The sequence below is a fragment of the Camelus bactrianus genome, chromosome 21 (genome assembly GCF_048773025.1).
Source record: "Camelus bactrianus isolate YW-2024 breed Bactrian camel chromosome 21, ASM4877302v1, whole genome shotgun sequence".
Lineage (NCBI taxonomy): Eukaryota > Metazoa > Chordata > Mammalia > Artiodactyla > Camelidae > Camelus > Camelus bactrianus.
In genome coordinates, this window is record NC_133559.1 from 25,904,820 (window position 1) to 25,919,253 (window position 14,434).

General features: G+C 54.1%; 1 protein-coding gene across 2 annotated transcripts in view; it reads left to right on the forward strand.

The window, feature by feature from the left end:
• The window catches only part of QSOX1 (quiescin sulfhydryl oxidase 1), a 38,548-nt gene that overhangs the window by 12,905 nt on the left and 11,209 nt on the right, over positions 1–14,434 (forward strand). For both annotated transcript variants that reach the window (XM_074349892.1, XM_074349893.1), the window contains exons 3-8: positions 4,850–4,895; positions 5,427–5,529; positions 7,829–7,919; positions 9,925–10,070; positions 11,661–11,795; positions 13,643–13,772. In XM_074349892.1, the coding sequence (XP_074205993.1) occupies positions 4,850–4,895; positions 5,427–5,529; positions 7,829–7,919; positions 9,925–10,070; positions 11,661–11,795; positions 13,643–13,772 (651 nt within the window). The remainder of the gene's footprint in view (positions 1–4,849; positions 4,896–5,426; positions 5,530–7,828; positions 7,920–9,924; positions 10,071–11,660; positions 11,796–13,642; positions 13,773–14,434) is intronic.

Sequence of the window (14,434 nt, forward strand, 5' to 3'; positions counted from 1 at the left end):
TTAGCTGTCTTTCTTCCTGCTGCCCTCTGGGCTCGTGGTGGCCCCTGTGTGCTACCGCATTTGAAGCAGTCCATCCATCAGCCGCTGTTGGGTGAATGTTTGCTGGGAGTGCGGCCCTGTGCTCTCCATCACACAGAGGCCAGGCACATAAGCCATGGCCAGAAACATATGCGAGGCCAGCCAGGCAGGAAAGTGCTGTGCACAGGGGCAGGTGGAGCTTCCCAGCTAGTTGGCAGGCAGGGAGGGACGTGCACATGTGAACACTGGGAGGGGTCTGCCTGGCCTCACTGAGCTCTTTCACACCCACATCAGAGAGGCATGCATGTGAGAGGAGGGGGACTTCCACGTGGTGTTAAGGATGGATAGGGTTTGGCTAGGAGAGCGGAGGGGCATGGGCAGGGGAGGATGTCAGAGCAGAGGATGTGGGCGGAGCTCCACGGTGTGTTGAGAAGGCTGGTCTGGCTGGAGCAGAGGCTCCTGTGCAGGCCTGAGGCAGGGCTCCGGAAGGAGGGAGCCCAGTGAAGGCATGTCCTTGAGTTCAAGGCTGGGAATGGGGAGTACGGAGCCTGGGCTGTTACTTTATGTGGCTCTTGCTAGATGGTGAGATGTCGGGGAGGGGACAGGACTCAGAAAGACGTCTCCTGCCTCTCTCTAGAAAAAGGAAATAGGCCTCCTCTCAGCAGTCACCTGCCCTCTCCCAGGCGTCTCCTCCACTGACGGTCCACGAGGTAGGAATGCTTAAGCTTGTAGGTCCTTGCAGGCCTAGAAGACATTTGGAGACTAGATCATTTTTCTTAAAATTTGTTTTAAGAGCTTGGATTCAATGCCATTGACGGTCGCCACTGGAAAGTGTGCTTTCTGTTTAGCCTTACTTGACCCCCGGGAGTGGGGCTGCTGCTGGATAGGTTGGTAAAGTTCTGCCCAATGCTGTCTGGCCACCAGCCTGTGGGGAGACGTGGAGGATTTGAGAGTCTTCACGGATGGGGAAGGCAGAAGCTCCTGTGTAAAGTGTTGAGAGGAAAGGGACCGGGCACTGACTTCTGGAGGAAAGAAAGCTCACTGCTGGAGCTTTAATTGCCGGTTTCCAAGGAGTGGTGGTGTTTTCTCTTGCGTAGGGCATACGCCTCCAACAGCTGACTTAACAAGGATGCATATTAATAAGAGGACAAAAATGTGCCCTGACTCGATTTTGATGTGATTTTTACATGAGTTTCCAAGATGATCAAAGGGCAGAGATTCTCTGTTCAACTGAACAGATGTCCTTTGAGTGTTTCCACGTCTTAGACACTGTGCCAGGCGCTGTGGGGCTTGTAGGGTTGAATAAGCTATGGTCCTGCCCTCCCAGGTGGGAGGTGGATGGGTGGAATGTTCAGGTTCAAGTCCACCGTAGCTGAAATGAAGGGAATTGAGGGGCAGTGGGAGGTAAGTGGGGTCAGACCCTGGAAGGCCATTATTCACTGGCAGTGGGGAGTTGTGGAAGGGATTTGAGGAGAGGGTGACATGATCAGACCAGAATAATCCCTTAGAGACCTAAGCAGGGTGGCAGTGAGGCTGCAGAATGAAAAGATAGAGCATGTTAACATTGCTGAGGTCGTGAGGGCAGCACAGGTGGAGACAATTGCAGGAGTCCAGAAAGTAGGTCCTGGTCTAGATAAGGCAACTGGTCTCAGAGACTGCAGAAGGATCACAAAGGTCAATTTGGGAGAACCTGTCGACTGACTGGGTGATGGGGTCGTGGGAGAGGGAGCTGCTGGTCTGGGTGACGGGGAGGAGAATGATCACTCGTGAGATAAGGAACACAGGTGGAGAAACAGGTTGGGGGAGGTGCGACTCAGTCTTGGAGAGTGTGTTTACTGGGGGAGGGTCCCCTGACATCTGGAAGCAACAGAAGTTAAGACAGGAGAGGGCCTGAGACAGATGGTTCAGATCACAAACCGTTTAGACCAAGTAGGCGACTTTGACAAGGGAGGCAAACGACGGGTCTGTACGTTCACCCATTCATTCACTCATTCATTCAGTAGTACAGATTGAGCCCCTCATCTGTGGCAGTGCCTCCCAGGGCTTTTTAAACAGAAGAGTGTCATGACCTGACTTGTGGCTGGAGAAGAGATTGGGGACAGGAGATGGCAAGGGCCACAGCACAGGAGAGGAGTCCAGGGCGAGGCTGGGACAAGGGTGAGGGGAAGGCTGTGAAGGTGGCCAAGAAGGCTGGGAAGTGTCAGGCAAACCACGGGAGGGCGGTGGCATGAAGGCACAGAAGGAGAGCGCTGGGAAGATGTGGCACAGAAAATGACAAACCCCGGCCGAGGCGGGAGAAGCAGGCTGCGACAGCGTCAGATACTGCAGAGAGAGCAGGAGGGGCCGGAGGGTCAGGGGACCCGCCAAAGAGAAGGGCAGCTGGGCTGTCCTAGAGCAGTCACGGCTGCGTGGTGGGGGCATGAGCCACAGCCCGTTTCATGGGAAGGGAGAGAGAGGACGTCCGGGGAGTGAGAGCGGATAGACAGGGGACATGCAGCAACTGAAGGAGGGCCAGCCTCTCTGTTCCCATCCTCCTTCCCTTCCTGTCCTTTCTTTTTCTTTTTCTTTTTTTTTTTTTTTTACCTTCAGGAGGATTTGAATCAATTTGTAGACATAGGAAGGAGCTGGCAGATAAGGAGAAAGAAGACAAATTAACTGATAGGAAAACATTCTATGGAGTGTGCGGTGTGGGAACCAGAGCTCAGGGGGAGACAGTGTTCTGGAAGGTGGCTGGGAAGCTTCTGGGGACAGAAGGGAAGGCTGCATGGCAGAAGCAACTGGAGGGAGGTGGGAGGCCGTCCCTGTAGCCCTGCATCTCGTGAAGGAGGGGAGCTCTCAGAGTTCCTGCCCTCCCCTAACAGAGGCTCCTGTCCATCTCCACGCTGCCCGGGGCTCAGCGGGGTCTGGGGACGCCACTGTTTGATGGAGGTAATGCCAGCCCCTTTGAATATGGCACCTACTCAGATTTGGGTGACCTGATGGTTGGAGAAGAAGAGTTACCGTGCTACTTTTCAGTAACTGACAGTGGCGATTGTAGCAGCTATGGGAAAGCCACGTGGTTTAAGGCCGCATGATGTCAGTGTTTTTATGTCTGTGGAAGCAAGTCGAAGTCTGTTCTGTCTGTACAGAAGCCAGGGCACTGTCACTGCGAAAAGCTGCAGATATAAAGATCTTCCTCTGGGTTACTATTTGTGAGCAAACCAACCCCCAGATAGGTGCATCTTTCATTTTGTTTCTGAGAAACAACATTGGTCCATAACTGCCTTAATGTGCTTTATCTGCTTGATCTCAAGCCACAATCCAGGAAATCTGTGCTCGTTTTTACAAGCATGAGGATAACATAATTTTATTAATTCATAACGTGTTCAGTAACTGCAGAGAACACTTTATGAATATACATGACCTGTATCAGTGGATGGTTTTCACCCAGAGTAAAAGTTTATATTACTGCTCTAAATAGAGAGAGAATAAAGCTGTGAGCAGGAGTCAGGGTCCAGGTGAGGTCAGAGGCAGCAGGAGAAGGTTGCAGGTGGGGAGAAGTGGGCAGTTTCTCTGCATCTTTGTGGGAAAGGGGGGCAGCTGGCCCCCAGATTTTAGTTTTCTGCCTACAAATGGCTGAAACAAACAAATCTAGCTGATCATTGTTTCCTGGTGTTTAAAAGGTAGGATCAGGGGAAGGGAATAATGATGATAACATTTATTGATTTCTTACTGTAGGCACCAGGTGCCATGCTAAGCACTTTAGATGTATTGTTGTTGAATCCTCATAGCAACTCTCCAAGGTAGATGGTATCATCCTCATCTTAAAGATGAGAAGGTTCAGAGAGGTTAATTGATTGCCCAAGGTCACACAGCAAGAGCATAGTGCTGTCAGCCAGGTCAGCTAGACCCCAGGGCCTACACTCAGCCACCGGCTTGGGATAAGGCCAAATGGCCACACTGTTGGAGGCAGAGGCCCAAGATGGGTACAGGTGGCCCTGAAGTTAGGCCTCAGGAAGAGGCCTCTTCCCAGCCTACAGGCCCTTCCCCAGGCAGTTAAGGGGCCGTCTGACAGGACAGCTGAACTCGGTTCCCTCCTGAGCCCAGGAGAGCACAGGCCAGCGTTCTGGCAGTGCTTACCACTGAGACAGGAGCTCAGATTCTAAGGAGTTGTGCTCTGTTTTCTCTGTCCTCTCTCCCAGGGAGGTGACAGACTGGGCCTGGGTGTCAATGATATGGGGAAAAAGTTACACTGAACCATCTGTAACAAGGTCTCTTCAGGGGCTCAGGCCCACCCCTCAACAGCACCGAACTGGAGACCCCTCCTTTCTGGAGTGTCTGTTGAGCCAGGCCAGGAGTCCTCAGTGGCCAGAGACGCCAGCCTCCCTGCCCCGCTTCCAAGATAAGAGGCAAGGACAGATCACCTCAGAGGGCAGCTAACATTTTCTGTGTTGGGGGGGTGAGGTATGAAATGACTTCATTTTATTTTTTCACATGGATCTACATCATTCATTCACAGAATAACTATTTTCCAGTTATGTAACTACGTGCTCGGTGCCAATGCTTTGTAGAAACAGCCCACCATTAGTGAAGTGTCTGAGCTCCCTGGGTGCTTCGGGGCTGTGGGGGCTAGGATCGGGCGTGGGGACCCGAGGGGGAGGAACCAGTGTCCCCCTGCAAGAGCAGAGACCTCCTGTTCCCACTTTACAGATGAAGAAACTGAGGCTTACAAAAATTGGGTGATTCCCCTACAGCCGTCCCCTTCCTGGGTCTCAAATGCAGACCCGTCTGGCCGGGTGTTGTGCTGGGCTCTGTGTGGATCACTGACTCTGGCCTGTATGTTTGCTTCCAGTTCTTTAAGGCCTTTTCCAAGGACGGCTCAGGAGCTACTCTGTCAGGTGGGTGTCCCCGCTCGCGTGGGCCCGTTGGTCTTGTCAGCATCTTCCTCTCCCTCTTTCACCTGGGTTTCTCGTGGGGTGAGGAGTTCCCCACGTGACAGCCAAATCTGTGTTTTCCTAGAAGTGTCCTTCCCGGCCAGCCTGGTGGATGCCTCTGGGAAAACAAGGCTGAAAAATCCCTTCCGTTCGGACCCGTCCTGGGAAGGGAGGAGGGTCCCGCGTTCCTGGAATAGCTGTTCATGTCAAAGCGGGGCTGGCATCACAGGGGCAGCCAGAGCGCGTGGGGAGGGCCCTTGGGGCCCAGGTCTGAGGGACTGTCTCCTGCCCTGAGGGACGGGTCCCCTTGCAGTGCTTAGGGCCCCTGGGGTGCGCCCCCCCCCACCTGCCTTGGGCAGAGGAGGACTGACTGCTCTGATCCACCCAGGACTAGCTCGCACCCTGGGCCCTCTGCTTCTGTGAGGGAAGCCGGCGGGAGTGCTGGGGCTCGCTCTCCCCTCCTCACACCCCTCCCGTGTCCACCTTCCCTTCCAGTGGCTGGTGCCGATGTGCAGACGCTGCGGGAGAGGCTCATTGACGCCCTGGAGTCCCACAGTGACACGTGGCCCTCCGCCTGTCCCCCACTGGAACCTGCCAGGTACTGGGGGTTGGGACAGGCCCGGGGCAGTGTGGCAGGGTCACAGGCCTGACCCAGAGAGGGCGGCGGGGACAGCAGGGCCGGGGACCAGGTTGATTCTTCCTGTTGCCTGTGTAGCAGACGTCCCAGTGGGCCAGACCCTGGGGCCGCTTGGAGCAGCTGGGGGAGGGCTTCCCAGTGCAGGAGTAGGAGGTCCTACCCGAGGAGCCCCAGCTTCCTGAGGCTGTCGGGAGTACAAGGGCCCATCCCACTGGCTGGGAAGGAGAGGACGGCAGGGCTTCTTGGGTCACACCTGCTGCTGCTGCTTACAGCCTGTGCTCAGGTACATTTGGGGGATGCAGCAAGATTTCACATGATCTCACCCAGGAAGGGTCACTGAGAAGGGTGGGCATGGAGAGGAGAAAGGGAGACCAGATGCACTTTAGAGGAAAGGGGATGGGGGGCTGAGGAGCACAAAGCCCTGTAAAGTGAAGGTGGCCCTTTCCTGAGCAGTGGCTGTGACTGGGGGATGGGGAGGTGACTCTACTCCCAGCTGACGTCCTGTGTCTGCCTCCCAGGCAGGCTTCCAGGATTGCCTCTGTTCTAGGCAATCAGGACAATGAGGTGCGCGGTCTCTTGCCCTAACTCTCCTAGAGAGGGGACAGGTAGACTGAAGACATGAAGTCCTGCCCTTTTGGGTGAGAATTCTGGGCAGGAGAAAAGCCCACCTTAAGAGGCCAAGAAGGAACAAACCCAAGCACCACCTGGGACTCCTAGAGGGAGCCCAGCCACAGAACACAGCGGGGGTTCCAGGTGCCGAGAAGCTGGCACTGGTGCTCAAGGCCCTATAAGTTTGTGTGCTGGTGTCTTGAAAGCCATAGCCCTGCTGAGAGATTGTTTCCAAGTGGCAGTTGGTTCCAACTCACAATGATTCTTTTATCATCCTCCCCAATTCTCCATCCTCCCAGAGGGCCTCGCGGAGCCCCTGGACCTGGTGTACAGTCTTGGTGCGGCTTGGAGCTCCACAGCCAGACCCCATCCCTCAGGAAACACCCCTGCTCCTTACTACTTCCATTTCTCAACGACCTTGTCTCTGTCTCTCTCTTTCCTACACCCACACCTCCCTCATGGTGCCTTTTCAGCCCAGAGGGAATCTCAAAAGCAACCAAGCAGGTAAACTCGCCATCTTCTCTCAAAGTGGTCCTTCTAAAGAGCTTCAGGGTGGAGGCAGAGCTGTGTGATGAAAGGCGGACGCCTGTCCGAGAAGTCCGGGCGGGAGTGGATGGGGTCGGGGATGGGCTCCAGGGACAGCTGCTTCATGGGGCTTGCTCTTCTGCCCTCCGAGGGGAGATCTGGTGAAGTTGAGAGGCCACCCACTACCACCCCAGAAGCTGTCGGTATCCATGACACCACCCACTAGGGTACACTCTGGCCCCCACCTCACTAGCATATCCATTTGTACGATCCCTGGGCTGGGCTTCATTGGCCTGTGCTGTGCCTTCTGTTTGGAGGTGACTGTTGCCTTGTCACTGGATCCAGAGGTGGGACATGGGTCATCAGGATGGGGATAAAAAGAAGATGCCATGTCCCAATAATCGTCTGCTGATGTTCTGCTTTTAATTGGAATAAGGAAATATCATTTTTATATTATGCAATTGTTTTCTGTTGAAACTCTTGGTTTTGAAAATCACTTGTATCTGAATTCTTTGATTTGGGGGTGGGTAATAACATTTGCCTTCTTATTAATTTCCACCTTTGTCCTGGGGCCCAAGTTTCCACGTCTTAAAATAAGGAGGGTAGATTAGATGACTTCTAAGATCTCCTGCCCTGAGGACTTTCTGATCCTTTCATTCCTTTTTTATGCCTGCTCCAGGAGAGGAAACAGCAAACCTCCCAGTTGGTAGTGACTTGGCACAGATCACAGCGTGTGCCTGGCTGGTAGTAAACACCAGTCTCTTAGGGGTCCAATGAAAACTGCCCTCTAAGCCTGGGCCTTACCCAGAGCATAGAGACAGCTTCAGAGCATGCCTTCCCAGGTCCCCTCCCCAGGCCGCCTACACTCCCTGCTGGCTCTGAAACAATACCCCAAACAGGTGGGTGAAATGAAGAACCAGTTTAGGTAACAGGCAGAGTCTTTTGAGAGTGAAAGTCTGGTTTACTCTGGCCGGAGGCCTGGCATGAAGAGACTTTTGTGAAGCTTTGTGTGCAAACAGAGGCGAAGGTGTGTGTGGCGGGTCAGCCACGTCTGCTGTCACCTGCAGGTTTGCTTTATTCCCACGGCCAGACTGTGGAGAGTGATCGCCAGCATTGTCTCTTGCAGGCTGGAGGAGATTACTGGATTCTTTACAAGAAACAGTGAAGAGTACCTGGCCCTGATCTTTGAAAAGGAAGGCTCCTACGTGGGTAGAGAGGTGAGCTGCCCGCAGGGTTCCGGCAACTCCAGCTATTGGGAGAGAGCCCAGTGAGTTCCAGTGCAGGGCTGTTCCTGTGTTCCTCTTAGCCCAGCACTGGCCTGACCCCTGCTGGGGGAAATGGGAAGTGCAGGCACTTGACCTTTCTGTCTAAAGCTTTTCTGCTTTGATCTTCCTTAATAAAACTGAATATGGTAACAGCTGCTGTTTATTGAGCATTGCACTAGATTGCTGACACATGTAGTTGCTAATTTTACATGTAATGAAGGTAGTCAAATAACAGGTCGAAGATCATGCAGCCAGTGAATTGATAGAGCAGGACTTCAAACCAGGTCTCCCTTCCTCCAAAGCCCATGTTTTTTCCACACTGCCCCAACCCTGCAGAATTGGAGTGAAAAAATTTGGTGGGGAGGGAGCATCAGAGAGCATCCGGTCCCTTATGAGGAAATGGGGTCCCTCACCAGGTGAAGCAGAAAACAAACCAGGCAGGTTGGAATCTACTCCATCACTTAGGAGAAATGTCTGTGATCATACTGCTTAACGTTTCTGAGCCTCATTTCCCTATGAAGTGGTGATTATCACCTTTCTTCAGAGCATTTTTGGAAACGTTAGATGAGGCAGTTTAGGGGAAGAACCTGGCTGAGCAGCTGGCACAGAGTAGGTGCTTTATAAAGATCCATCCTCAGTCTAATGTAGGGAGACTGCCATTCCTTCACTGCCTCATGGTACTGGGCTTCTCCCAGATGCAGACAGAGAAGGCATGGGCCAGTGCCTGGGAGGCATTCCAAGGCAGTGCAAGGAGATAGAGCGGGGATGAAATGAAACGCCGCTATTGGCCATGAATGGTTTTCCTCCTGAAACTCACCAAGCACAGCTGAGCCCTCTGAGCTGTCTCCAGACCTCTCAGCCCCGAGAGGGGAAGCGTGGTGGTGGGAGGGGGCGGGGAGCTTTGCTGAAGGAGTGCCTGACCCTGACCTTCTGGGGTCCCATTCCAGGCCTGGGGTCAAGCCTGTCAATAGAGGTAATTAATAAATGCTCATTAGAATCAACTCTTCCCCCTGCCCTCCCCCAAGTCCCCTGGTAACCAGGGGCAGGGGCCCCGTGTCCATGCAAATGGGTAATTGGAGATGCTGGAGGGCCCAGTGGCTAAAAGCCCCGGCTCTGGAGGCAGATGGAACTGGGATTTATAGCCCAGCTCAGGCACTTGATATACCTGTGTGACCTAGTCTCACGATTTCACTGCTAAGCCTCAGGGTTTGTGTCTAGTGTACAGTAGGAATTTTATTTTTTTAAACAAATACTTACATATTTACTATTTGCTAGTCATTGTTAGAAGCACTTGGATAAAAATTAACCCATTCAATCCTCTTCACAGCCCCCTAGAGATTGGTATTGTTATTATTACAACTTTTCAAGTAAGGGAATCCAGGCTGGTAGAGGTTTAGTCTGGTGGGGCCAGGATTCACACCCAAGCAGCCATGGTATACACTGCCACCTCGTTTGATCTCCTAGTAACTGTCCCTAGTTCATAGTAAGTGCTATTTTGAAGATTAAACGAGGCAATCTATATACAGAATATAATACATACTCAATAAGTACTAGCTAATATTATATTTCTCCTTAATTCCTCCTAAAAATAAAATCATCATATCTATGTTTTTCTGGTTTGTATTATAGATAGAAAGCCTTACAGATAAAAGAGCAAAAATGAAACCACATTTTGTTATGCCTTTTACAAATTGTTTTCATTGGAAAGAAAATTATATTAAATCGGGACTGTCCTAGGAGATCCAAGATGTGTGGTCTGCACAGTTTCAAGCAGGCAGTGGGTGCTCTCCTACCATGGGGTAGATGCGGTTGGTGGCAGGAGACATTCATTACAAGAGTCTGTCTACTCTTTGAAAGGTTTAGAGCCTGGATAGAGCACAGCGGCACCCAGGTGCCTGCCTGGGACTCCCTCTGCCCAATGGCTTGTCCCGCTCCAGATGCCCTACTGTCTCTGCAGGTGACTCTGGACCTGTCCCAGCGCCAAGGCATAGCGGTGCGCAGGGTCCTGAACACAGAGCGTGCCGTGGTGAACAAGTTTGGTGTCACCGACTTCCCATCTTGCTACCTGCTGTTTCGGAACGGCTCTTTCTCCCGGATCCCCGTGTGAGTGTCTCTCTGCCTGCCTCTCCCCTCTACCTGCTGTTCCTCCTTTTCTTCCTACCTGGAGAGGCTGCCAGCCTTTCATAGGGGCTGACAGTCTCCTGCAAGTCACCCGAGGAGTCCATGGGCTGGCGAGGAGCGCCCTCTGCAGGAGAAGCGGATGTCTGCCTGCGGGGGTGGGCAGGGCCTCTGCAGCCAGGAGGCGGGGCCCAGGACGCCGCCCCCTCCCCGGCCGCCCCCCATCCCTACCCGGCTCCCGCACTCCGGGTCCCGGCGCTTCTGCACCATCCCCACCGCGGCCCTGGCCCTCTTCCCCCATCCTCGTCTCCTCACAGACGGACTCGCTGGCAGGCTGCGGGCCTGGCAAGCACTCAGATATGCCTGACCCTCCCTCCCTTTGGTTTTCTAATTGCAGAAAAGTTCATTAGGAGCCAGACAATAGCCAGTTCCAAAATGCCAAGAGAAAACAATCTGGCCAGCCGCAGCCCCTGTCAGGCTCCCGCTGCTGAATGGCCCGTTAAATGGCACCAGATGGTGCCTCGGTGCCCTACCCGGGCAGGTGATTGACGTCCGCCGGGCCCTGCGTGCGGGCCGGGGAGACCAAGGCTGGCCCGGGATGTCTGGGAGCCGCCCCGCAGGGCCATTAGCGCCCTCCTGCACCGGGGCTGGGCCGCGCGGCCGCTCGCCCTCGCCGGCCCCCGTCACCCTGCGGCACCGGGCCAGGCCCTGTCAGGGGGAGTCCTGCTGGGGACAGAAGCGAGCTGGCTGCAGGGACAGGGAGGGGAGGCATTGTTTCCTCACTTGGAGTTGGTGGAGGGGAAAATTGATTGTGACGACGCACTTGGGAGCCATCTGCTCGTGGATAGACATGGGGCCGGGGTGGCGGAGGGGAGAGCAGTGCTTCCCGATGCCAGCTCCCCCGGGTGTCCTGTCGCGCTGCTAGGCTTCACAGCCCGCCCTCCGGTGGCCCTGACCAGGAGGCGGCTCTGGCCCTTGAGGACTCCTCTCTATCAGAACAGAGAACAAAATCAAAAGGATTATAACATATTTGAGGATTTTAGTGGCTTTGGGGTGTTGTCATTGCTATCTGTTTTTTAAACCTGCGTATCAACCTCCCTTGACTGTCCTGGGGAGTGATGTCACCTATGGTACTTTGGAGCAGGCTTGCGAGCTTCCTGGAGGCGCCCTGCCACTTTGCACCTCTGGTCTCCAGGAAGGGTCGCTACACCCATCATCCAGTCCTTGGGCAGAAGTCCCATTGTCCCCAGAGGGCCCACCTGTTCCTGAAGGTGCCCTGTCCCACTGCCTCTCCGGGGCAGGTTGAGGAATTCACGGGCCCAGCCTCTTTCCCAGGAGGGATTTTCACTTCAGTCTGTCATCAGGGAGGCTTCCCACGGCATGAGCAGTGAATAGAAGGATTAACATGAGGCAGGGGTGCCCTGATTTTGACCTCACCCAGCATAGGACCGAACCAAGTTCAAATAAACATTTTCATCAGATGAGCCACCCGCTTCCTCTCGTGACGTGAGTTAGCTCTGAGGTTTTGTTTCTCCATGCTCACTGCCGCTCCTCCACTGTTCCCTTCCCTGACAGACTTGTGGAATCCAGGCCCTTCTACACCGCTTACCTGCAGAGGTTGTCCAGGGGCACCCAGGAGGCTGTGCGAACCACGACTGCACCAACCACCACTAGTATGGTAGCTCCCACCGTGTGGAAAGTTGCAGATCGGTAAGGCGGCACCTGGTCCTCCTCCTCCCTTCCCCTCCCCACCCCCTCCTCTGATCACAGACCTCCCCTTCCTCACACACTCCGTTCCTTGTCATGAGTTGGCACATGCCACCCTGAGCCCAGACGCTTGAGTGCTGGTCTTGGACTTTGGGGGCCCCCGGCTGCCAGCCATACACAGGAGAGTCTTAGATATGGTGGGAGCAGCAGTGTCCACTGGCAGTGTCCCCGATGTCTGCCGACTGTACCCTTCATGTTGGAACGAATACTTTATGATGCCCACATTCCTTAAGCTTAATTCTATTCAAAAGCAAGTAGAATCAGCTTGGAATGATAATCTGCAGCCTCCAAACAACTTTCCAACCAAGCACGTATTTCTTCAAATACTTTTGAAGAGCTGCAATGCGCTGGACACCATGAATATCAGTTGTGCAGGGCAGATGCAGGGCCTTCACAGCATCGCTTTTAGGAAGACACCTGATCTCACTTGAATGCCTCTGGTGTCGGGGAGCTCACTACTCTTTGAGGTAGCCCGTGTCTTCCTGCACAGTTGTAAACACGAGGATGCCAGGTGGACATGGCTGACTAGGAAGCTCAGAGCTGAGTCCAGAAGGTGGCCCCATCAGGGGGCTGCACAAGAGGATTGGGGGCTGGGCCATCTGGTTTCGGGAAGGATTTTGCATCCTGGCATGAGGGACTCTAAGAGTGGAAAGTGCTTATGAAGAGGTTTTTTAGTAAATCAGGTAAGAAGGAAAGAGAAGCCAAGAGGTGGGAATGGTCATTATGATTATTCAGGTCATTCAAATTGCTACGCTAGCTGACACTTCTAGCCTTAAATGCCAGGCTCTGCTGGGTACTTTGTCCAATTTCTCCTTTACTCAGAGGGCTGCTCTTGAGGTAGAACACAGGAACGGAGAGGTAAACTGAGGCCCAAGGACACAGAAGTGGAGCAGAGAGAGGGGACTTTGGCAGCAAATGAAGGGCAAGTGGCCACAGTACTCACTGCTTAGCTGCTTGTTGGCTCCCCGCCACCTCAGGAGGCAGGTGGGGCAGGAGTGAGTGGTTCATTTTGCAGGTGAGGCACTGAGGCTGGAGGGTTGGATTGAATTGACTGAGCTCCCAGAGCAAGCCCACTGTAGGACAAGGTGAGAATGCACGCCAGGCGTCAGGAGGCAGGGGTAGAGGAGCAGCCATTCCCATCGGGGCCCCGAGCCCAGATCCCACAAGCATGATGGGCACGGGGTGGAGCAGCGAACTTGGAGCCTGCAACCCTTCCATCGGGGCTGGGATCAGCCCCCAAATAAATAGGGACTGTGCTCTGCTCACCCCCCACACCCTGTGCCCAGCCTTGGTGGGCAGCCAAACCCTTGGCCTTTCCAAGAGGCCCGGCTTCTCCAGAACTGTGTTGTGTGGGTGCCCCTGTTAGTCTACTTGTCTGTCCCTAGGGGTCTTTGTTCAGAACAGAGAATGAAGCTCAACTTTCCACTAGTGGCCTGATTAAAACAGCTTTAGTGAGTGATGGGAGGGGCTGACCTGTGGAGGGGGAACTTCACTCTGTACCAGGAGCTGCTGAGAGTTTTGCATTTGTGCTTTCATTTAATTCTCTCAGCAGCCTACCTGTGAGCAATTTATTATCCCCATATTATAGATGAGGAATTCAGGCTCAGAGAAGTTAGATAATTCACCCAAGGTCACACAGCTAGTTACTGTCTGAGTCAAGTGCTAACTTACAGGACTCTGTGACTATCAGTAGTGCCTCCTCTTCTCTCCTTTGGCCCTGAGTGCACCTTCCCAGCCCTTGCCCTGTGGTTAATACCCTTTTCTCTCTCTGGCTCCCTCTGGGTCCTCAGCTCTAAGATCTACATGGCTGACCTGGAATCTGCCCTGCACTACATACTCCGGGTAGAAGTGGGCAAGTTCTCCATCCTGGAGGGGCAACGCCTGGTGGCCCTGAAAAAGTTCATGGCAGTGCTGGCGCAGGTGAGCAGGGCCCTGGCCTCCTTTGTCCGGCAGCTCCACCCAGGGTCAGTGCACATCCCTGCATGCAGGCGCCTGGAGGAGTCAGCCCAACTCCTCCGTCAGGGGCTGGTGGTCTGGCTGGACATCTGGACCCGTAGCTGTACCGGTCCACCACGGGCTGCTACCCTGCAGCCTCAGCCACACCCAACGCCGGCCCTGCACCTCCAGGGACGACCCCCTCCCCCCACCCCACCCTGTGCAGGGCGGTGGGTGGGACACAGGGCCAGGTATTCCCTGTCTGGGGATGTTCCCAGCCAATTCAGTGCCTGTGGCTCTGCCTGCCTGAGTCTCTACCTCAGGCTGAGTCTGGAGTGTGGCCTCTCACTCCCCACTGTGGTCCTTGGGAAAGCAGGACCCATGGACCCCACAGTGAAGGAAAGAAGGCTTTTCTGAATCTACTCTTTTCCATCCCAAACACTGGCCAGAGTCTGACCCAGCTCCCTGGCCTTAGCCATGCCTTCCTTATTCCTGTACAGTTTCCTGCCAGCATGGCTACTCCAGGAAGTGTAGCTCCTGCTTACTGAGGACCTGATATGTGTCAGGCATTTAACCCTCTTAATCTCGACACAGGGTGGCAAGTGTTACCCTCAGTTAAGAGGCACAGGTTGCTCAAATGGTCTGCC